This window comes from Cyprinus carpio, chromosome A1 (assembly GCF_018340385.1).
Source record: "Cyprinus carpio isolate SPL01 chromosome A1, ASM1834038v1, whole genome shotgun sequence".
Taxonomy (NCBI): Eukaryota; Metazoa; Chordata; class Actinopteri; order Cypriniformes; family Cyprinidae; genus Cyprinus; species Cyprinus carpio.
The window spans coordinates 127630-150088 of record NC_056572.1 but is presented as its reverse complement, the minus strand read 5'-3'; the positions used below and the strand labels follow the sequence as shown (position 1 = coordinate 150088).

The window sequence follows — 22459 nt, the reverse complement described above, 5'->3', positions numbered from 1 at the left end:
TGTTAATAAGCACCCTGAAGCACTTCATAAGACTCAGTTTGTGCTTCTGTGGTGGAGGTTTCACAGTCACCCACTCATACGGTGACAATGTGGATGTAGGAGGCTAATGTCATTGTGCTAATCAAAGCCTGGGCTAATAGCTAATGCTATCTAAGAGTAATGAAGCAGTCCATTCATCTTTACAGAGACAGCAGCTCTGCAGACCACACTCCATGAGAGAACGGTGCACTTAGAACAATGTGTCGCGGGATCATCAAACACAAAGACATGTGGGTATTTTCAAACATGTGGATGTTTTCATTTGATATGAAAATCTCATTGATATGTATGAGATACTGTGATAAAGGGGAGTGAAGGTCTGTGTGAGGAAGGTAATAACAATAGGCATTGTGATTTTAAAGGAAGTCTGTGACATTTTTTTTCATATCATTTAGATCAAAATTTTTAAAAATCATCTGTATCAAATGTTGTCTTTAAAGGCCTTAATTGGGCTTAACCTGTCTTAATTACTATATAGATATACAGTATGCATTCAATAACTAGCAGAATTAAGTTAGATATGTGATGGAATTTAATTATTATTATTATTTTAAATTTCAGTAAACTGCAAAAAAAGATGCCGTGTAATATTAAACAAGCAGAAATGTAAAAAAAAAAAAAAAATCTAAAATAAAAACCAAGCAACAATGTTTTTATAGTGCCATAAAAAGAGAATACACAGTTTTCACTTTTAAAGCGAAATTAACACAAAATAAATTATTTATAGGTGATTCTGCATATCAGACTGCATTGAAAAAACAACACACTTTCAGCTCTAGGAAACAATGTATCTTCTCATTGTGTTTGAAGGAGCTGTTTCAGACATGCTATCGTCGCCTCCTGTTGGAGACCAGTGTTTAGTGCAGTCTCCATTAAAACGAGGTTTATGATAAGCATATTGCATATACAAAACATAGCATGTGATTGACACTTCTGCAGTGTGCTGTTCCCGGGGGGTGTTCCAGCGGGACATCAACATGCTGCTCCAAAGGCTCCTGCCACAGGCAGCTTGGTCCCAAAGATCCTGTCAGGGCCTCTCCAGAAATCAGTGTGAATGCCAGGACCTTCTGAGGTCAGAGAGGTCAGACTTACAGACACCACAGAGGTTGCTTGAAAGGATGCCTTTTCAGAGCTTCCCAGGTCCCAGAGTGTATTGTCCCATGTTGAAGGGTCCTGCTGCAACCTCAAAACCTGCTACGGTTCCACAGCTCTGTGTCGGGACAGCTCCAGTTTTAAAGCCTCCCAGAGGTTCCTGACAGGGTCACACTGGGTCATTTCCACCACAAATGTTCCTCTCATGATGGTGCAGAGATTCTTGCCACAGCCGTCAAAGAAATATGGCAAGTGCCGCCCCAGTGATTCCTGTCGTAGCCTCAGCCAGAACTGGTGTCCGAGGCAGCTCCCGTCCCAGAGCTCCTCTCTCATCCTGCCTGGTCCCAGAGGTTCCTGCTGAAGCCGCTCTGGTCCAAAAAGATTCTGTCAAGCATCAGGGGATCATCTCACCTGCCACTGGTGTGATTCCTCCATATGCATTACATGTGGGCCACATTAAAAAGACTTGTGATAGGAAAGCATATGAAAATCTGGAAAAATGTACCATTTTAACCTATTTTGCTTAAGTTCTAGAGAGGTTAAACCTTGTTTTACCAGTTATATAAATCACTTTGAATGTTAATTTGAATAATAAACTCAGCATGTAGTGCCAGGTACTTGAAATTGTCACTGAAATGATCTGTTATAGCTTCATGGGCTCTAAAAGCATGAAGAATTCTGGCTCAGATGGGATGATTCTGTTACCACATGAAAGCTACAGAGACCACAAACACCAAACTGACTCTTTGTGTTTATTGGTTTCCAGATCACTAATCAATGCTTAGAATGGAGCTGAAGTCGTCATATGGTTTCTGGAGTCTACAGCTTTTGGCGACACCAAAGCTAACTCAGCAAAACTATATTTAAAGTTGGCGGCAAAAAAACAAAGAACAAAACCCATTCCCACCCTTGTAATGACATACATAGTGATCTGAATACTTAGTGGTTAAGAGACCACAATACAGTCCATTTAGAAAAGAGAATACTGGGAATGTATCAGAGCATACCTTGAGTGAGTTGAGGTCGAAGATGTCTCTCTCAACACTCACTTCTCAATCTTTAATCAAATTCATAAAACTGGATGATGCATTTGATTCATTCAGTCAGAAGATGAATTAAAGTGACAGTTCAGCTAAAAATTTAACTTCTTTCTTCTACTGAACATAAAAGGTGAATTTTTGAGGAACATCCTGGCCACTCTTTTCATAGAAGTGCCCTTTGTCTTCACCAAATATCCACTTTTGAGAAGCACTTATTAAAAAAACATCTGATCCATGAATTCATTGTTCTTTTAAGTCTGATCTGTCAATGAATCAGTTGATCCAGTTCAGAAAAACAAGCTGAATGGTTTGTGAAGCAATCTGAACCAGATTTAGAGTTGTGCAAGATACTAAGCAGCACAACTGTTTTCAACATTGATAATAATCAGAAATGTTTCTTGAGCAGCAAATCAGCATATTAGAATGATTTCTGAATGATCATGTGAAACTGAAGACCGGAGTATTCAGCTGCTGAAAACTTAGCTTTGATCACAGGAATAAAATATATTCAAATGGAAAACAGGTATTTGAAATTGCAATAATATTTCACTATATTTCAGTTTTTACTATATATCTGACCAAATAAATGCAACCTTGGTGAGCAGGAGAGATGTCTAGAAAGGTTATGCATCACGTTAATTTTTTTAAATTAAAAAATGATATATTGCTAAAATGATAAAATCAAACAATTCCCTTTCCCTGTGTTTTCAGTTAGCCTTGATGAAGAAATGAAAACAGAATTTTCATTTTTTGAGTAACTATCCGTTCAATAATTGCACTTCAAGTAAGCATGTGCTGTTTTTAATGCTGTATTTTTAGCAGCAGAAACAGAGCGAGGAAAACTCATTCTCCACTCCACTGAAGATTTTTTATGTCGACAACCACTGCAGTCCCATTAAGCTGTCTGTAACTGCCTTTTTCAAGACAAGTATAAGCTTTAAAAAAAAAAAATCACAAGGAGTATTACTATTGTATTTTATGTTGTTAAATAAATGTGAGTCACAGACCTTTTTCAGACATTTAACCAAAAACCCATTCAAACAACCCACTGACTTCAGGACAACTGAACCATAATTAAGCATAAAAGAGAACAAAATGTGATCCATATGCCCTCACTATATATGCTGATGTTTATTTGTATATCTTATATCTGATATGCATGCAATATATTGATACAAAATTAAAATAAATGCTGTTCTTTTGAGCAAAAATCCTGAAAAACAATGTATAATTGTTTAAAAAAATATATTAAGTAGCAAAACTGTTTTCAACTGTTATAATAACAAAATCAGAAGCCCGCATATTAGAATGAAAAAGTTTTAAACAGCTTTATGTACATTTTAGAATTTATTTGGCTTATGGAGGGAAAAAAAGAAAATTCTTCATATTTTTTCTCATGTTGCATCCCTTTTGGAAGCTTGCTGAAGACCCCTGGTGGGCTCCAGCCTTCTGGTTGACAACCACTAGACTAGTATGTTGAATTAAAACAGAAATAAGGTATCCCTAGTTGATTTTTATGTAAAGTTTTTTGTTTGTTTGTTTTTCTGGCCAGGTCATTCACTTCTAATCCAAAATATTTTTAGTCTTAATTAAACCTGTCAAATCCAGAATAACAATGAATTCCACATTGCTGGGAGAGGAACATGTCTATAGAGAGTTACCACGATGACCTTACAGTAGCAAAGATATGGAGATTGACACAGTAGCCTACAGTCTTCTTACTGTAAAACAATAAATAAATATGGATCTTCATTCAAATCGCTTTGAGAATATCATTTACAGTCATTTTTTGTCATTTTTTTTTTTTTGGTTATAGTAATTCTTTTAAAAAGGCGTGACCTGTGATGTTTATCGCCGCGCCCATTTAACTCAGTCATGCAAAATCATGATATAAAATAATCTAAACTGAATCACTAGATTATTTCGGACTTAAAGATGAAGCATCTTCTCTGACAAAAACAAGAGCTAAAAGCAGCAAATCCCGTTCAGCAGCCGGATTTGATCATATTATTTTTGTTTACTCGCTAGTTAACGGTCTCTGAATGAACATATGATAAAATACACCGCACAATCTGATAACTAAAATTGATTAAGATTGAAACCTCACGCTCGCGCTCTGATTGGCTTGATGATGTCATCGCTTGATGTGCTGATCTGAAAGCTGCTGTGTCTCACAGTGCCATCAATTATCTGAGATTTGTTTTGAGAGTTGACAAACTTTAATTTAAACAGCACCGAATTACAAAGAGCTTGGTTAAGATTACATGACAACAACAGAACAATAAGCTAAAGATCATTGTAGATTAATAAATACAATTTTACATATTTATGGTTTAGCCTACATTTTTATTTTTTTTTAGTCAAACAATAAATAAATAAAATGCACTCACAGTAGTCTAAATTCCAGATATTAGCATTTTATTCAACATTTAATTCTTTTAGAGAAAACACGAGGTGTCATTACTGGGGGAAAAAATTGTCAAGCAATTGACCAATTAACCAATGAAACCGAAGGAACAAAATGGTCAACACCTTGCACCTGCAATTGTAATTAATTTGTTCCACAGTTAGCTAGCGTTTAGACTGCGTTGTTTAAATAGGCTATATAAGTGTCAATTCAGTAATTGTACTCTGTCTTCTGTATTTTGTGTTGTTCTGCAGCAGTAAAGTGAGATGTTTTATGTAGTGATTTGTTCTGTGGCTCTTATAGCTTCATATTTGTAGTTAATCACTTTGTTTGTGTCATTTATTTTCCTTAGAAAACTGAAGTGAAGCAATGGCTGACAAACCAGATATCAGCGAGGTCTCTCAGTTTGACAAGACCAAGCTGAAGAAGACCGAGACACAAGAGAAGAACACCCTTCCCACTAAAGAGAGTAAGTTTGAGTTTTACAGTGCACTTCTCCTTTAGCAACATAAGCCTTGTGCTTGGGGTTTGTAGGGCTCTTTTTTTTTTTTTTTTTTTTTTTTAAATAAATGGGTTTCTTGTTTTGTTCCCCTCATTTCAAGCTATTGAACAGGAGAAACAGTGTGAGGCATAAACTCTTCACCAAGGGCAAGTTGGGGAGAACTGTGAGATGGCAAGTAACTTCACTAAGCAGAAGAGGGATTCTCCCAACCACCAGACACAGAGCCTAGCCTGGAGTGGGGTATTTACCCTCACAGTTTTAACTTCTGTAGAAGATCTTTCTGAAGGATGACTGACTTCATGATCCATGTCAGTGAAGAGATGGTTTACTCTGCACCAAGGCTAACTCTTGTCAATCTAAATGAAAATGAATTTTATTTGCCCTCATCTTTAGTGAAATAAACCTTTCAAATGAATATCATTGCGTGGGTTTTTTTTTTTTTTTTTTTTTTGTGACCTAGGCTTTAATATGTGGTCTTAACATTTAAATTACCCTTCTATTAAATTCTGGATTATCTGCCCTGGCTAATTCAATTCTTGTCTTACTGGTTGGGGGAGGAACAAGTCAGAAACATTCCACTTTGTAGCACTTGCACAGTGCTTATCACAGACCAGATGGACTGGCTGTAATATAGTGAAGTATTTCAGAGAATAGGCTGTGCTCCTTCAATAATGGTGTACTAAAAACAGTTCCAGCCTTTCTGTGCTCACATGGGGACAGCTAACCATTCTAGTAAACTATTACAGTACTGTGGATAGGGCCAGAAGTCTTTAAACCTAAAGTGTGAAATTTTCAGCCAATTAAGTTGCTGTATTTGAGACCATATCTGCATGTGTGATGCAATGGCATGTTGGTATATACATATATGACACATCAGATGTCATGTTTATGTAGAATGTTGTAATGACACACTAGTATGCAAACATTAGATGTTATTTGTTCATGAGGATAATGCATTAGTATGTTGGGTGTGAGGTCAGTCTTAAATTTTCTTGTCCTTTTTAGTTCTTATTTAGTCTTTACTCTGTAACATTAATTTGCTCTAGCACAGTAGATATCATTAAAGCAATGCCACAAACTAAAGGAAGGATTAATGTGGATAAATCTAGAGGAAATCTGCTTTAAACAGTCTTACACATTTGACCACAGAATGTGTGTGCATTGAGGACATGTTCAAATTCGTTGTCTTTACATGGTAAAACTGTGGGTCTTTACATGTAATAAAGAAATGGGTGAAAAATGATGCCTTAACATGGCCAAAATGCACGTGTCTGCACATACAAAAGAAACGCGTTCAAAATTGCAGGTTAACGTGGACAAACAGTGCGTGTTGTCACATTAAATTCAAATGTTCTGCTTTAAAAGTTTTGGTCCCATCAGCCTTCCAAAGATCACAGACTTGATTATTGACTATCTCTCTGTCTGTCTGTCTATATCATGCTTCTTTTAAATGCTTTCTTCAATTATTTTTGTATGTGCCACACCAAGTTTTTAATTTTTTTTATGTTAGAAAGGTTTGGAGCACATAATGAACTCATAAGCAAGGATTTATTCACTGAGCCATGGCACTGCTGTAAGTGGTGCTGACACACCAGTTCAGCGCTTGCCCTGCAGTAGCTGGTTGCATAACTGAGGCATAGGCTGTTTTCACCGCCTGCAGGCCAGCAGAGATGTGACAGATATTCACATCTTATGTGGGTGACAGCGATGGAGCAGTGTCACCCACACACAATAAAAACAACACATCCCTGAAAAAACAGTTGGAAAACCTGTGGCAAATATTTAACAAAATGGCACACTGTAATTGACATGAAAAATAAATAAATTGTCAAGCGGTTATGCATGCAGAAGACAAAAGAGAGCTTACAGTGAGAATAATTTTGGTTTCTAGTTCTCTTTTCATACACACAATCATTTGTTTTTCCATCACACTAGGAACTCTGTTGACTTTTGTTTTTTGCTGAGCTTATATTTTTATGTCTTAGCATCTTGTCATTTTAACTTTTTAATCTCATAATTATAACTGTTATCTCATTATTTTGACTCTGTCATAAATATGACTTTTATGTTTTGTTATTATGAGTTACCAAATCATGACATTTTTTATGATAACTATAACCACAAAGTAATAACATTAGGAGATATCATTGCGATCACTTTCAGTGATTAACATTAAAAATGTTGACAACCACACAAATTTTGGCCAGTACTGTAGTTACATTTACAGAACATAATTTTAAGCACACATTTTACACAAACATGTTATTATTTGTTCCATGGGTGTGAACACTAATAAGGATATCAGTAGTTATTGTCATAACTGTCAACCTTTCTAAAACCTTCATGCAAGAAAGACACTTTGCCTTCTTTACATTTTGTGTACTGTATCAGATATCAAATATATACCAAAAAAAAAAGAGCAATAGCAAAACTTAGAGGCAATCAAACTTCTGATGAACAAATATCCCTTGCAAAGATGAACTTGAGATAAACTTGAGATTTTCACAGAACAGTCAATTAAAAGTATACAAATAATATATTCCATGCATTCCTCACAATGTCTTCGCAATTCCACATTTTTTTAGAGTCTCCACTGAAACATCATATTAACTTAATGTTTATTGGAAACAATTTTAATTTTCATTGGAATATCAGAAAATACAGTTATATAGAATGTGAAAAATAATATAGTCCTTAAACTTTGCTTTTGTTGAAATCAAAATTGAATTTTAATAAAATCCTTTTACATTGTATGAGTAAAAAAAAAAAAAACTTTTCTGCTCTGATTGTTATAGAAACTCTTTCAGTCATTGTAGACTCAGTAATCTGCAACATATATTTAAAGTCCATAATGTGAAATTATATTGCGGTTTCTTACAAATACTAATTATATACAGATAATTCAATTTGCAGCACATCATTGTAATATTTCTCCTCACACTGAAGTGACCTCAGTAGGTTTTATAGCAGGAGTTTGGCGCCCTCTACTGTATGAAATAATATAAACAAGTGCAGTTTAGGATCCCAGTGAAAGTATGGATAATTTGTACATGAACAAGCTTTTATGTTCATTTAATACCTGTTTTACTGCTTTATTTATATTTCAATTTACGTTCAGGAGTACAGACATATCTTAAATTATATATATATCTAAATTAGTTTTATAAAAGTAATAAATACACAGGTCAAACAACTGAAAGCTACAAGTGCTCCACCAATGAGTTGCTACGCAATGGAATGGGCCAATTACGTGCCCCGCCCCTTTCATGAAAAATCCCCGCACACTCCATTTCATTTGCTGTGCAATACGGACGTATTCCATAATTTTTAGTCAAACAGGAACATTCACGGATCACACTGTCACTAAATTCATTCAGAGCGACCGTGAACGCACATATACCCGTTTAACACAGCTGATCGCTCATTTGTTTACTTCCGAGTTCGATCAGCATGGAGAACGGCCTGGAAAGCACAGGTGACAGTCGTCTGGACCAAGCTGTCACGCAGTGGCTGCAGTATGACAAGGTAAGACCAAACACATGCTCTTGTGTAACGTTAGCTTTAAAAGTTTGAGATCTGACATCTCTAGTGCTTCAGCTGCATGGTAACAAAAGTGGCTCGTTATGACAGCTCAGTTATGAAACAGTGAAGAGGAGCACCCTGTGATGATCAACTAAAGTAGGAGTAGATATACTTTTACACAACGCCTTCCAGGAAGTGCTCTTACTAACTACAGTGGATTACTCAACACAATGCCATCTGAATTGCGATTCAGTCAGATCCTTATTGATCTGCCATTATTCAAAATACACTTTTGCTCAGAGATTAATTAACCCTGCCTAAGATGTTTCTCCTAAAATTCTTTAAGCTCTATAACTTACTCTCATTTATCTCACAACTATAAAATTAAAAATACCATTCAAAGGTTTGGGGTTGGTAAGATTTGACTGTTTTTGAGAAGTCTCTACTGTTCGCCAAGACAGATTTATTTGATTAAATAAGCAGTAAAAACAATAATATTATTACAATTTTAAAATAATTTTTCAGATTGAATATATTGTAAAATCGAATTTATTTCTTTGATGCAAAGCTGAATTTTCACCAGTCTTAAGTGTCGCATGATCCTTCGGAAATCATTCTGATATGCTGATTTGCTGCCCAAGAAACATTTCTTCTTATTATCAATGCTGAAAAAGAGTTTTGCTGCTAAATTTTTGTGGATTTTTTTTCGGGATTCTTTGATGAATAGAAGTTCAAAAGAACAGAATTTATTTGAAATAGAAATATTTTGTTTAAATGTCTTTACTGTCATTTTTGATCACATTTTATGTGTCCTCGCAGAATTTATTTTCAAAAAGCAGATCCCAAATGTTTAGAGGAGAGCAGATTTCAAAGTATTGATAATTTGTTTTGGATGTTTCATATTAAAAACTTTTGCATATATTTGGCAGATCTGAGCAGGTCACAGATCACTGGGTTCTTTTTCTCCGTAGAAAAATCTGAGAAGCAGGAGATTTAAAAATAAGCCTTCATTTAACCTCAAGAGAGACATTTGAGATGATAAATGAATAAGAATGTTTTTTTTTTTTTTCTACAAACACATGACCTGCCTGAACTCACAGCAAAGAGCATTATGCTTCAAAAACAACAGTTTCTAGACTGTCCCAGTTACACTGAAACAGTCAGAGGATACTCTGATTAATACAACAGTTAAATAGCATGTAAATCAGTGTCAATGGACAGTTCCATAAAAAAAAGTAATTACCAAGCATGTTTGTGTAGTGTCATTACAGTAATTGGAGTCTTGTGCTTAACTGGGTCACATGAAACAGTTAATGGTTTTACGCAGAAGTGGAAGGTCAGTGATTAAGGAAAATTGGACATTCAGATGATTTCAACCTTTTTTTACAGTGCAAAAAAAAAATTAACTGCTGCTGATTGCATGTACAATAGGTAGAATTATACAGTCCTTTTTTTTTACTGTATATTGGCTGTTTAGTCACCAAAATGATTGTATTGGCCCGTGTGCTGCTCAGAAAGGACATCATAACATGGATCAGAGCTCTTCGCTTGCATCCTCACATGGTCTCACTTATCAGGAAAGTGAAAGCATATTGTCCCTCACATGATGGACAGATGGACACACACACACACACACACACACACACACACACACACACACACACTCACTCACTCACTCACTCACTCACTCACTCACTCACTCACTCACACACACACACACACACACACACACACACACACACACAAACGCTAATCAGAATCATCAGGACAAAGTGTCTGGAGACACAGAGGCTCCTTTCTCCCCCCATGCTCTTTACTTTTATTGTCACTTTTAAATAATATAAAACTGACCCAGTTTGCTTTTTTTTAATACACATTCCTGGTCTTATTGTGATTTTCTGAGTGCACATTATTTGAAAGGATTTTTTGGTACATATAGAACAGAATAGTTTTGTGTGTCTTTACAGAATCCAAAGACGGCTGCTGCTGTGCGGACTATGGTTAAGGATCGAGCCATGTCAGAGCTGCAGAAGTGTTTCGGGGCCCGTATGGAGTTTGGCACGGCGGGACTGAGAGCCGCCATGGGCCCGGGAGTGTCCTGCATGAATGACCTCACCATCATACAGACCACACAGGTGACATACTGTACACAAGCTTCCCATGACACCTTGTCACTTCATCTTCTCATTCCAAATCATTAAAACTATACAGAAGACATCAGATTAGGGTATACAAGTGCTCTTAGTGTCACACAGATGCCCAGGCTGGAGGTTTGGTGTTATCCTGGCTATATGCCAGCAACCAAGATTGTCAAAACAGCAGCTGATTGTGTTTGTTACTTAAAGTCAGAATAAAATTTAAATTCACCTTATCTATTTCGTAAATGCATGTTATAGATGTTATTGTGAACAATTCATGTGTATGTTTCATTTTATAAAACCTACTCGTATACATATTCATATGTATATCAGTGTACATGCATACACATCTTAGTGTACGTGTAGACTAAAGGTCTGTTCACACCCATGTTTGCCACAAAAATTTGGTCTGATTTGTGCATTCGATTTATCTGTTCAAACCAATGAGAAAAACTGACAGATGGGCTGAATGAAAATGCAAATTCATTCTCTGACAGTAGATGGCGCTTATATAAAATCAAACATACACAGTAACCAGGGCTGGGGAGATTACTTACAAATTGTAGTCCGTTACTGATTACACGATGAAAACTGTAGTTCATAACATAACCTAGGTTACTTTTATTAGGTAATGTAATCTGACTTCTTTTTAGATCACACCAAAATCCATCTTGGTGTGAACGGGCCTTAAAAGGATACTCCACTCATTTACTCACCTTCACGCCGTCCCAGATGTATATGACTTTCTTTCTTATGTGGAACACAAACAGAGTTTTTTAAAAACTGTAAAGCATAACCAAGGTTCCTAAAGCTATTTATCACATTGTCAGTTTTCACAGTGTCACAGTACATTTTGTGTTATGTGAGGATCTTGATATTCTCTCTTTGCTTCTGGTAGGGTTTCTGTGTGTACCTGGAGCAGTGTTTTACAGATCTGAAGCAGAGAGGGGTGGTGATCGGGTTTGATGCTCGCGCTCACCCCCCTAGTGGCGGCAGCAGTAAAAGATTCGCCTGTCTTGCTGCTTCTGTCTTGATCAGCCGAGGCGTCCCAGTCTACCTCTTCAGTGACATCACACCCACCCCATACGTGGTTCGTATGAACCTTCTGTAGTCATGGACATGTTCCAATACCATTTTTTTTGTTCTCTCCTCGTTTAAATTTTTCTCTTCATAGTAAAAAAGGTAATGGTATCACATTGTATTTTGTCATATGCTATTGCACTTAATGATTACCGTGATGGTACATATATTTAGGACATATCTATGGAACAAAATTTACTACTTCCAGTTACAAATAACTAATCACAAACCAACAACCAAACGCATGAGAAAGAAGAGAGAGAGATAGAGAGACACAATTGCACGTGAACACATTGTGAGATTGTTGCATAAGAGACTAGAATCGTTCATGAATATTCTCCACCAATCATCAACTTTTCTGTTCCCATGAGTACACGGACACGCTCTTTCTCACTCTCTTATCACTCTCTCAACCTTTCCCTTTGAGCCCTCAAACAGCTTTCTCTCACTCGGTGTCCTCTAGCCCAAAAACGGTCACTGTTATTTAAAACAGTGTATTTGTCCTAAAAACATTGTTTTAAAAAGTAAAAAATTTCATGTTTCTTGTAATTTGAGAGGGAAAATGTTATGCCAGCCACATAACTTACATTTTCTTTATCTCTCCAAATCTGTAACTTGGTGGCCCGGTGGTATCTAAATGTCATTTTCTCAATTCTTAGCCAAGCATGGGTCTGGGTACAATTTTTTTTGCGCTGTCAGAGAGCTGCTACATCTTGATCATCTGCGCCTTGCATGCTCAGAGCACATGTTTGCTCTACTTTTTACTTGCTTTTTAATTTTTTTTTTTTTTGTAATTCAAGTTTTTATTTTTTTCATCCGGTACATGACAATATCATACAAAACACAGATTACAGATTTATACAAATACTGCATGTAAGGCCAGAATATATACAGTGGGTGAAATGAACAGAGATAGACGGAATACTAAATAAGGACAGAGAGAGAAAAAAACATAAATAATAATAATAAAATGTTTTAAAATGTTTGGGGTCGGTAAGATATTTTTTTAAATGAAATTAATTAATACTTTTATTCACCAATTAAATCGATGCACTAAATTGATCAAAAGTGACAGTAAAGACTTTTACTTGTTACAAACTTTTCAAATAAAAACTGTCCCTTTGAAGTTTCCATTTATCAAATGTGTCCTAGTATCCACAAAATAAATAAGTAAATGAAATAAAAAATCGGATAGTTCCCCAAAAAGATGTGTCCTTTGTAAGAGACATCTTTCCAAAAACCATAAAAATATCTTACCGACCCCAAAATTTTGAATGTTAGTATAAGTGTAAATGTAAAAAAAAAAAAAAGAACACCTCTTCTCTTCTCTTCCCTTCTCTTCTTTTAGCCTTTTACTGTATCACATCTAGGACTGTGTGCTGGTGTCATGGTAACAGCCTCCCATAATCCCAAACAAGACAATGGATACAAGGTATAATCGATCCCTAAATCATATGTTTGATTTGGAAGAATATAGACTTATAGATTGATAACATAGATATTTTTCAATGTGTGTGTGTGTGTGTGTTTAGTGTACTGGGCAAACGGAGCTCAGATCATTCCTCCCCATGATAAGGGCATCGCCGCAGCTATAGAACAGAACCTTGAGCCGTGGCCTAAATCATGGGACACTGATGGAGCTCTTCAGAGTTCCCTACTCAATGACCCATACCAGGACATACACAGAGAATACTGCCAAACCATACAACAGCACTGCTTTCACAGGTACTCACAAAGATATGTCTGCAGAACATAGCAGATACAAAGTTTTAAAAATTCCAAGATCAGTTTACTCAATGATGTGTCATCCAGGACATACCTTTATATATACCTTATGTGTGTGTGTGTGTGTGTGTGTGTGTGTGCATATATATCAGTCTGATTTTCGTTTGTCTTGTGTTTTCACAGGGAGCTGAATAAGAATACAAAGGTGAAGGTTGTCCATACTTCAGTTCATGGGGTGGGCCATATTTTTGTCCAGGCTGCTTTTAAGGCCTTCGACCTTCAGCCTCCATATGCTGTGGAAGAGCAGAAAGATCCTGACCCAGAGTTCCCCACTGTCAAATACCCCAACCCTGAGGAAGGAGAGGGAGTCTTGGTACAATACACTGACACACACACACAAATTGTTTTGTTTAAAGGGTCTTTTTATGACATTTGGAAAAGTAACGTTTTGTTTTGCTCTTATTATTTAATGTCAGATGCAGTAATCTGTGTTTGTGTATGTAGACGCTGTCCTTCGCGCTGGCAGATAAAGAGGGAGCGACTGTTATTCTGGCAAATGACCCTGACGCTGACCGACTAGCTATTGCAGAGAAGCAGGAGAGGTCAGTGTTGTTTGGCCTTCCGTGTGGATTTTTATTCAGTGTGTCATTTTATGAATAGCAAGAATTCTTTCTGTAGTGGGCAGTGGAGGGTATTCTCTGGGAATGAGTTGGGTGCTTTGCTCGGATGGTGGATTTTCCAATGCTGGAAGCAGCAGAAAGAAGACGGGAAAGCCTCCATTAAGGATGTCTACATGCTATCCAGCACCGTCTCCTCAAAAATCCTCCGTGCCATCGCTGTGAAAGAGGGCTTCCACTTTGAGGTACCTCTGCTTCTAATAAAAAAATGTGATTATTCACTCTTGATGTTTTACTGACTGTCTCTCCAGGAAACTCTAACAGGCTTTAAATGGATGGGAAACCGAGCCAAAGAGCTGTTGGACCAGGGAAAGACTGTTCTGTTTGCCTTTGAAGAAGCTATTGGTACTCTGACATCCACACCGCTAAACATTTATGTGCATTAGTGTCGTTCTGTCAGGATTGGTAACCCACTGATCCTGGGTCCAAACCACAGACCCTAGAGAAGCGGTTGTCAACCAGGGGGCCAATGGATGAGTTAAAATATTCAAATTAATAGTATTAATAATATAATAATCTAACTTAACATACAACATACAAAAAAAATGAAAACATATTTTATATATATTTTCCCCCTGTAAATATAAAAAGATTATAACATGCAGCTGTGTCATAATTATAGAAGAAAAACTGGAGGAAATACCTTATAAATTCAAGATATTGGGCAAAAATGCCCCTGTATGGGTTTTTGTCTTATATTTATATCATATATAGTTTAGAAATGTCACAAGCAAGAGTGCTGTTTTTTCCCGAATATCTGCACGACCGCAAATGTGAAGAAGGTAATATTGTGTTACATTTTAGACACAATATTGTCTGTTTTGCTCAAACAAAAATATGTCCTAACAAAGCCACAGAAGAACTGTTGTGCATCTCTGTACAACACACGGCAGTGGTTTTTGACGATTCGAGTAAGCCAATGATACCGTGACTTGCTTCATTCTCGATTGAATGAATCGGTTGATTGACTGACTGAATGACTCACTCACTCATTAACACACAGCTGGAGCGTCTGAAATACTGTCTGAGTAGGCACTACATTTGAATTTGGAATTGACGATTAATCACTTGACAGGCCTAATACATGTTATTATGATTCAATGAATATTTGTGCATCACAATATAAATTCATACTACGCCAGTCCAGGTCACAGTATAAGAGCCCGTTATGCTTTAAACTTAAAACTAACCATCCTCTATATGAAATTGTTCTCCATCACTATTCTAATAATCAGTGGTGCAGACCTCAGAAGCTTTAATATTGTTCTTTGTTTGCTCTGTTGTTGTAGGTTACATGTGTTCTCCTGCAGTTCTGGACAAAGATGGTGTGAGTGCGGCTGCCATTGCTGGCGAGTTTGTCTCTTACCTGGCTTCTAAAAATAGAACTCTGTCCCATCAACTCAGATCCATTTATGAGGAGTATGTGTCACAAAAACATTGCCATTGACATCTCTAATATTTATGTACTGTATCTTGTTGTTGATCATTATTTTCACATTGTCTCACTGTTTTTAGGTATGGTTACCACATTTCCAAGAATTCCTACTTCATCTGTCACGACCAAGACACCATTAAACGTTTGTTTGAGCGTCTTCGGAACTATGACGGGAAGAATTCGTACCCTAAAGAGTGCGGGGGCTTTGCCATCACAGCAGTGAGAGATCTTACCACAGGCTATGACAGCAACCAGCCAGACAACAAGGCCGTGCGTAGCTCATAATGATTAGAATTATTGTGATAGCTGATCTTATTTAAAGTTTTCTTATTCTGTATCTGTGAGTCTTTTTCTGTTCCTCACAGGTTCTGCCCACCAGTAAAAGCAGTCAGATGATTACCTTCACCTTTGCTAACGGGGGCGTGGCTACAATGAGGACCAGTGGCACAGAGCCTAAAATCAAATATTACACTGAGCTCTGTGCCGCACCAGGAAACAGGTTTTTAGACTGCGTCATTATTTTGCACTATCACTATTGACCTAATTTTAAAATTATTATTATTATGTACAATAATTGTTGTTGTTGTTGTTATTAAAAGTGATTTTATTTTATTATTATTTAATTAATAAAAAATAAACAAATCAAAGAAATGTTACTATTGCAATAATAATTTTACATTGTGATAATAATAATAATAATAATAATACTAAAATATTAATATATTTTATATACTATTACATATAATTTATATAGTAATATAATTATTATAGTAATATAATAATTATGAATATTATAATATATTAGAATTATTATTCTATACAGTATATCATATTACTATTATTATTATTAATATTAAGTATGACTATTCAATAATATATTACATCTAATTATATACTACTTTATAATAATTATGTTGTTATATATATATATATATATATATATATATATACACACGTATACATACATACAGTATGCAGTATATATTACACATGTATTTGTGTATGTGTAAAATTATTATTATTATGAAATACTGTTTTATTATTACAATATAAAAGTATAGCTGCAATAGTAATATATTTCTTTGGTTTGTTTAGTTTTTATAAAAAAAGGAAAATACTAAAATACAAATATTTTTGATAATAATTTATTACATATAATTCTATATTACTTTAGTATTATTTTATTATATGTAACTAATTATTGTTGTTTTAAAAAATTATATTCATATTGAATGGGAGAAAAAATTTTTGTTTTAGCTGATCACATGCTTGAATACGATACTTTTTTTTTTTATAATAACAGTAAAATATATTCTGTATATGTAGTATATATTATATAACAGTATCATTACATGATAAAAATTTCCAACAGTGGCCTTCTATGTTGTTGCCACATACAGCATATTTATTTTATTAAGGCACTGGGTCATCAGGGTTTTCTGTGCATATAGAAAATTCAGCATACTATGCGCCCAGTATTCTACAATAATAATAAGAGCAGTATAATAGTGTGATCATCATGGCCATAGAGCCTTAATCATAGTCTTGGCACTTGCTAAAATCTTAGTATCGGTGCATGATGCATAAATTGCATCAACAAGTTTTCCATCTGTCTTTTCTCTAGTGATCTTAACCAGCTGAAAACTGAATTGGATAACTTGGTTGATGCCATCGTGGAACACTTCTACCAACCTGAAAAAAACAACCTGACTCCTCGACCAGAGTGAGAGACACCATCGCTCAGGATTACAAGGATCTGATCTAATTCAGCTATTAGTCTTAACCTACCACACATAACCACTCTCATATAAACTATAAACGTGCTCATGCTCTTGTTTCAGGAAGTGTAGATCAAACCTGGTGCCACATGAACATGCCAGCTGCCTTTTTCATTTTTGCACTTTTACATTTTTTTCACCTCAGTTTTGCAATCTACAATGTTATCGAATGAAAAATATATTATATGAGAGTTTTTTTCATTTGCCTTTTTTGACCTACAGTAGTGAACTCTGAATGTACTAACGTAGCAAATAAAATGTATTTGAATTAATATAAAGGTTATTCAACTCAGCAGATTTATTAGTTGAGTTGATGATTCAGAGAAATGATTCAGTTTTGCTGGAGTAGAGGACAATATCTTACTGTTCAATTCAGCCAACCCGAATAACCTCAGAAAACTTAAAGCCAGTTTATGTCAGTTAATACCAGCAATGCTCAAATACATAATAGTTTTACCAAAAATAATTTAAAAGAAATTAGAGGGACCTAACAGCCTTACTGTGGAACAACGTGACATCAACATTTTAGATTTCCACATTTACATGATTCCATCGCATCTTTATTCAGTCATTTCCATTCAGTAACTCTTTGATTACATGTGATTTGTTTGTAAATGTTTATTATATTTTGAATGCCAGCCTCAACCAGCTAGTTAAATAATTCATTCAGAATGTTATTTTTTTGTGTAAAGTGATTTAATACATTTCAAGTGCTCTTGAATTTAATACTTTTCTCACAGTGCTGTTTTTTTGCCTTTTATTTTGCATTAATAAACAGTAAGTGGTAACCAAAAATTTGCCTTTCGTCTGTGTGCTTTGTGTAGAAATAAATGAAATCTAATATAGCAAATGACACATATAAATACATTTTATGCCTACAGTATATTAAACATGTTATTCAAACATTCATTGCCCTTTTTTGAAAGTCTGTCACAGGTCTCATGGGTTCATTAAATTGTGTTTTCCTGAAGTATGAGAGATAAACTGGACTATAAAAAAAGGAAGTTGCATGGAATATCTGTTTACAGCCAGCAAAGGGTATAGTTGATCCCAATACTTATATTTTATTTTTTAACTTTTGTTAAATTAATGTATATGATTTATATTTGTTACCTTTATTTGCATGACTATATTTAATTTATTATTTGTATTGTTTTTTTTGGTTTGTTTTTTTACAGCTTTTCAGCATCTTCAGTGATTTTATTACAATGTTTAACTCTTGTATTTAAAAATTATGCTTAGAAAATGTCAGCATTACTTTTATATATTTGACAAAGTAATATTTTATTTATAAATGACATTTATGGAAAGAATAAACGTAAGTGCTTAATTATTTTTACTGGGTACATTTTGTCTTGAAATATTGTTATATTTTATATGAACCTCTGAAAAATACTCATTAATTTTCTAACGAAATGTAACGGTGATAAGAGATGAGAGCTCAGGGGATGAAGTTCAGACAGGGCAAGCAGAGACAGAAGAGCTGTCCACTCTGGGGCAGGACTACAATCTACACCTTCTCTTTGTATTCTAAATATATTACTATTAACATTAACATCATACATTATGTCACAAAAATAATTTATTCTGAAAACTCATTGTAAAGGTTGTTTGTATAACAACAAAAAGCTTTTTCTCATATGAGAGACTAATTCTCTTTTTTCTTCCTTTATGCTTTTTTTAAGAATCAACCCCCAACTCGATAATCCTCCCATTATTCAGATGCCCTAACATGCCAAAACTGGACTCCAATTAATTATTTTGCACAGTACGTTGATGACTCTGTGTTCAAAGAAATGGCTATGTGTCTGGAGCAGCACTAAACATTCTTTGGGAGTTCTGTCTACATGACCTACCTAGGTTATCCAAACATTCAGATGTATTGGGCCTTGAACACCAAATAGTAGCAGAATCCATGACCAGAAATTGGTTCTACAAACTAAAAAATTCCATTAAGATCCTCAATGACCTTGATGTTTCAGACAAGGACAAACAAAGAGGCCTCTTGTGGAAAGTCAGGCCCCTTCTTAACAAGGTGAGGCAAGTCAGCCTAGAACACAAAAACTGTCCATTGACGAGCAGATGATTCCACTGACTGGCCGCTGCCCAGTTCACCAGTATGTACTGGGCAAACCATTCTCTACTGGATTGAAGGTGTTTGTCTTGGCTACACCAAGTGGTATGGTCTCAGATTTTGTGGTCTACCAGTGAGGATACCACCTCCAGAGTTACAGCAGGACGGGGCATTGGAGAACAAGATGTCCTTCATTTGGCCGCGTCCCGGCTTCCCAGAGGAAGCCACTTGTTCTTTGACCAGTTCATTATAACTGTTGACCTTCTGGACACTGGAACTCTCATGAAGAGCAGAAGGAGTGCAACATTAAAGGGGATCAGACCATCAAATTAGAAAGGAAGAATAGCATCAGAGATTGTGCTCAGACAAAGTCCTCCTGGACTCGCTATTATTAAGTGGTTTGACAACAAGACAGTGGTCATGGCATCCTCTGCCTACAGCAATGAGCCTCAGGGCAAGAAAGACAAAAAGTTTGTATAGGTGTCAAGACCAGTGGCAACAGCTGAGTACAACATCAACATGGACAGCGTGGACATGGCCGACCGGATGCTAAGATTCTACATCAAAGTTCCAACATATATACACTACTCTAACAATGATGTCATAATTCTTCTAGTGACTTTGGTTTTATTTGGGATTTACTTATATTGTCATTACGGTTCAGTTTCTGATGTCCACTGTAGTGGACACATGATCTTTTGAAAATAAACATTAAAAAAAAAAAATATTCAGGAGGATAGGATATTTAGACCGATTATTTTTTGTCCAGTGAAAGTCTAAGTTTGGTTTTATATTAGTCTTTAATGGTGTATTATTTTGCTTTATTTTAAACTTTTCAGTTAGGGCTATAAGCACTCTCGGTCACTCTACACCTGTTTATTTATAGTCTTGCACAGCTGTGACTGTGATGTGTGTGTGTGTGTGTGTGTGTGTGTGTGTGTGTGTGTGTGTGTGTGAAGCTCGCAGTGGTCTTTACTTTCGGTTTGTGAAAAACTAACTTGGGGGCGCGTGCACAGGGGTCAATCAAACTGGACAGTGGAGCGCCAGGTACGAAAACGGCACATTATTTTGGGAAACACTTTGCAGTATATAATACACATATATTGGATGTGCATACTATTAAATACAATAACGATAAACAATACACTATTAAACATTAACTATAGCTACTCTGACGGTGTACAGTGACATGGAGCTATACATTTTAGACTACAAATTTTAAAGGAAATTCACCAAAAAAAGACAATTCTGACATTATTTGCTAACCCTCATCACTATTCACTTTTAAAAAATATGCAGTGAAAGTGAATGCTGACTGTCAGCATTTCCTTTCGAGTTCCTCAGAAGAAAGAAAGTCACACGGTAAACAGCACGAGAATGAGTAATGATGACCGTTTTCGTCTTCTTCTTCTTTTTAAACCATCACTTTAAACTGTGGTGAAGCTTATAAAATAAAAACTTCGCAGCTTTAACACGTGAAGTGGATATTTAAAAGCACAACCGGACTGAAAAGGATTTGTTTTCATTCATTTCCTGTTGGTGCTGTAAGACCTTCTCTCTCCCCGTCATCTGCACATCATCAGAAGTTCATTCAAGCGTCAGAGGTGAAGACTTCCTCAATCACAGGCTCACTGCTCACACTACTCCGGTTCATTGCTATGGGTGCGACAGATACTGTGATTAATCGACTCCTTTGGGTAAAGGGCAGCTTGAAAATCCGGTCCCGATGGGACAGTTTAGTCTGCATTGTCAAAAACTAACGGGACTGTTATTCAAGCACTTCCTCAAGGCGGTGCATTGTGTGTAAAGGTAAGTGAAAATGAAAAATCGTCTTCTATGCTAAAGTTCATTGATTGTATATAGAAATGCCTACTTCAAAGTGACCTGTCTATAGCAAAATATGACCTTGCCACCTGTCCTTAAAATCTGGATATTGTTTTTTATTTTTTTTTTAGATGACCTGGTTTGCTGGTAGGCTACTATATGACTCCATGACCCCTTTTGTATTTTTATGTTGACTTCTTGCCATCAGAGAAACTTTCTGTTGACCTCTGTGAATAGCAGTTGTTTTTCATTAGCTTGGCTATTTATACTCGTTGTTGTTGGCTTCAGTGGATTTGTGCCACATGGGGAAGGTCTCAGATCAGTGCAAGAGGACAATATCTTCCAATGCTTCAAAGCCAGATTTACAATGTGACCTTGACATTATCTTATCTTATAACACATATTTTTATGCCTTTATGTAGTTATTAGTGAAGTCTGTTGGCTGCCTCCCAATAGAGTGCATCCCTTGGCATGATAAAAAAAATAGCAGTTGTTATTTCTACTTGCTCTGATCCTTAAAAATGACTTTTGTTGGTGTAAGAATGCAGTCAGATGTTTCTAAATTAGACTAACTATTTAATTTAGATGATACCACATGAAGCACATGTTGTTATTGTCAGCTAGAAATATTCTTTTGACAATTGAAATAAAGTTGGAATAAAACAAAATATAAATATCACTTGGAAAAACTTTAAAAAGTGGAATGAAACAGAAATGTTGTCATGACAAATGTAAATAAATTCAATTTGAGTTTTTAAAACTAAAAATAATGTTGAAATATTAAAAAACAACTAATAAAATGACAAACGTACATAAAATTACTTAAACTAAAATCAAAATGAAACTTCAAACTATTCAAAAGACAATTCAAAATATTAAGAAATGCTAAAATAACAGTGGTTTTAGCCTACTTGGCATTTTATTTATTTTTTTATTTGGTGATAATCTTTATATTTTTAAAATAATATTAAAATATTATAATTTTTATTTATAAAAAAGGATCTGGTGTCTCATCTAATTCGCATTTAAAGAGTAAATAAGCAATAATAAATGCTTGAATACTTTTGTTAATTAAATAATATTCAGTATTATTTTACAAACATTAAGACAACTTTTTCCCAAGCTT

At 35.5% G+C, this 22459-nt stretch overlaps 2 protein-coding genes across 3 annotated transcripts in view; both read left to right on the top strand.

The window, feature by feature from the left end:
* Window positions 1-8349: 8349 nt before the first annotated feature.
* LOC109054660 (phosphoglucomutase-2-like) lies at window positions 8350-18224 on the top strand. Its single transcript, XM_042771876.1, has 13 exons — window positions 8350-8605; window positions 10570-10737; window positions 11639-11830; window positions 13169-13252; window positions 13352-13545; window positions 13729-13918; window positions 14050-14147; window positions 14224-14407; window positions 14474-14567; window positions 15512-15641; window positions 15738-15927; window positions 16023-16156; window positions 17282-18224. The coding sequence occupies exons 1-13, from the start codon at window positions 8531-8533 to the stop codon at window positions 17382-17384; spliced, it is 1836 nt and encodes a 611-aa protein (XP_042627810.1). The 5' UTR covers window positions 8350-8530; the 3' UTR covers window positions 17385-18224.
* Window positions 18225-20868: 2644 nt separating this feature from the next.
* Window positions 20869-22459, top strand: part of LOC109080221 (TBC1 domain family member 1-like) — a 55144-nt gene continuing 53553 nt past the window's right edge. Inside the window, exon 1 of one of the 2 annotated variants that reach the window (XM_042771675.1) lies at window positions 20869-21318. The gene's annotated coding sequence lies outside the window, so the exon portion shown is untranslated. The remainder of the gene's footprint in view (window positions 21319-22459) is intronic. The other variant, XM_042771715.1, reaches the window with a different exon arrangement.

What these genes read in the sequence shown, in the direction of transcription:
- LOC109054660 (XM_042771876.1), top strand. Translation starts at nt 8,531, where the DNA reads ATGGAGAACGGCCTGGAAAGCACAGGTGACAGTCGTCTGGACCAAGCT. An exon ending in AAGAGGGCTTCCACTTTGAG is followed by an intron (nt 14,408 to 14,473) that starts GTACCTCTGCTT and finishes CTGTCTCTCCAG; the next exon opens with GAAACTCTAACAGGCTTTAA. An exon ending in CTCAGATCCATTTATGAGGA is followed by an intron (nt 15,642 to 15,737) that starts GTATGTGTCACA and finishes CACTGTTTTTAG; the next exon opens with GTATGGTTACCACATTTCCA.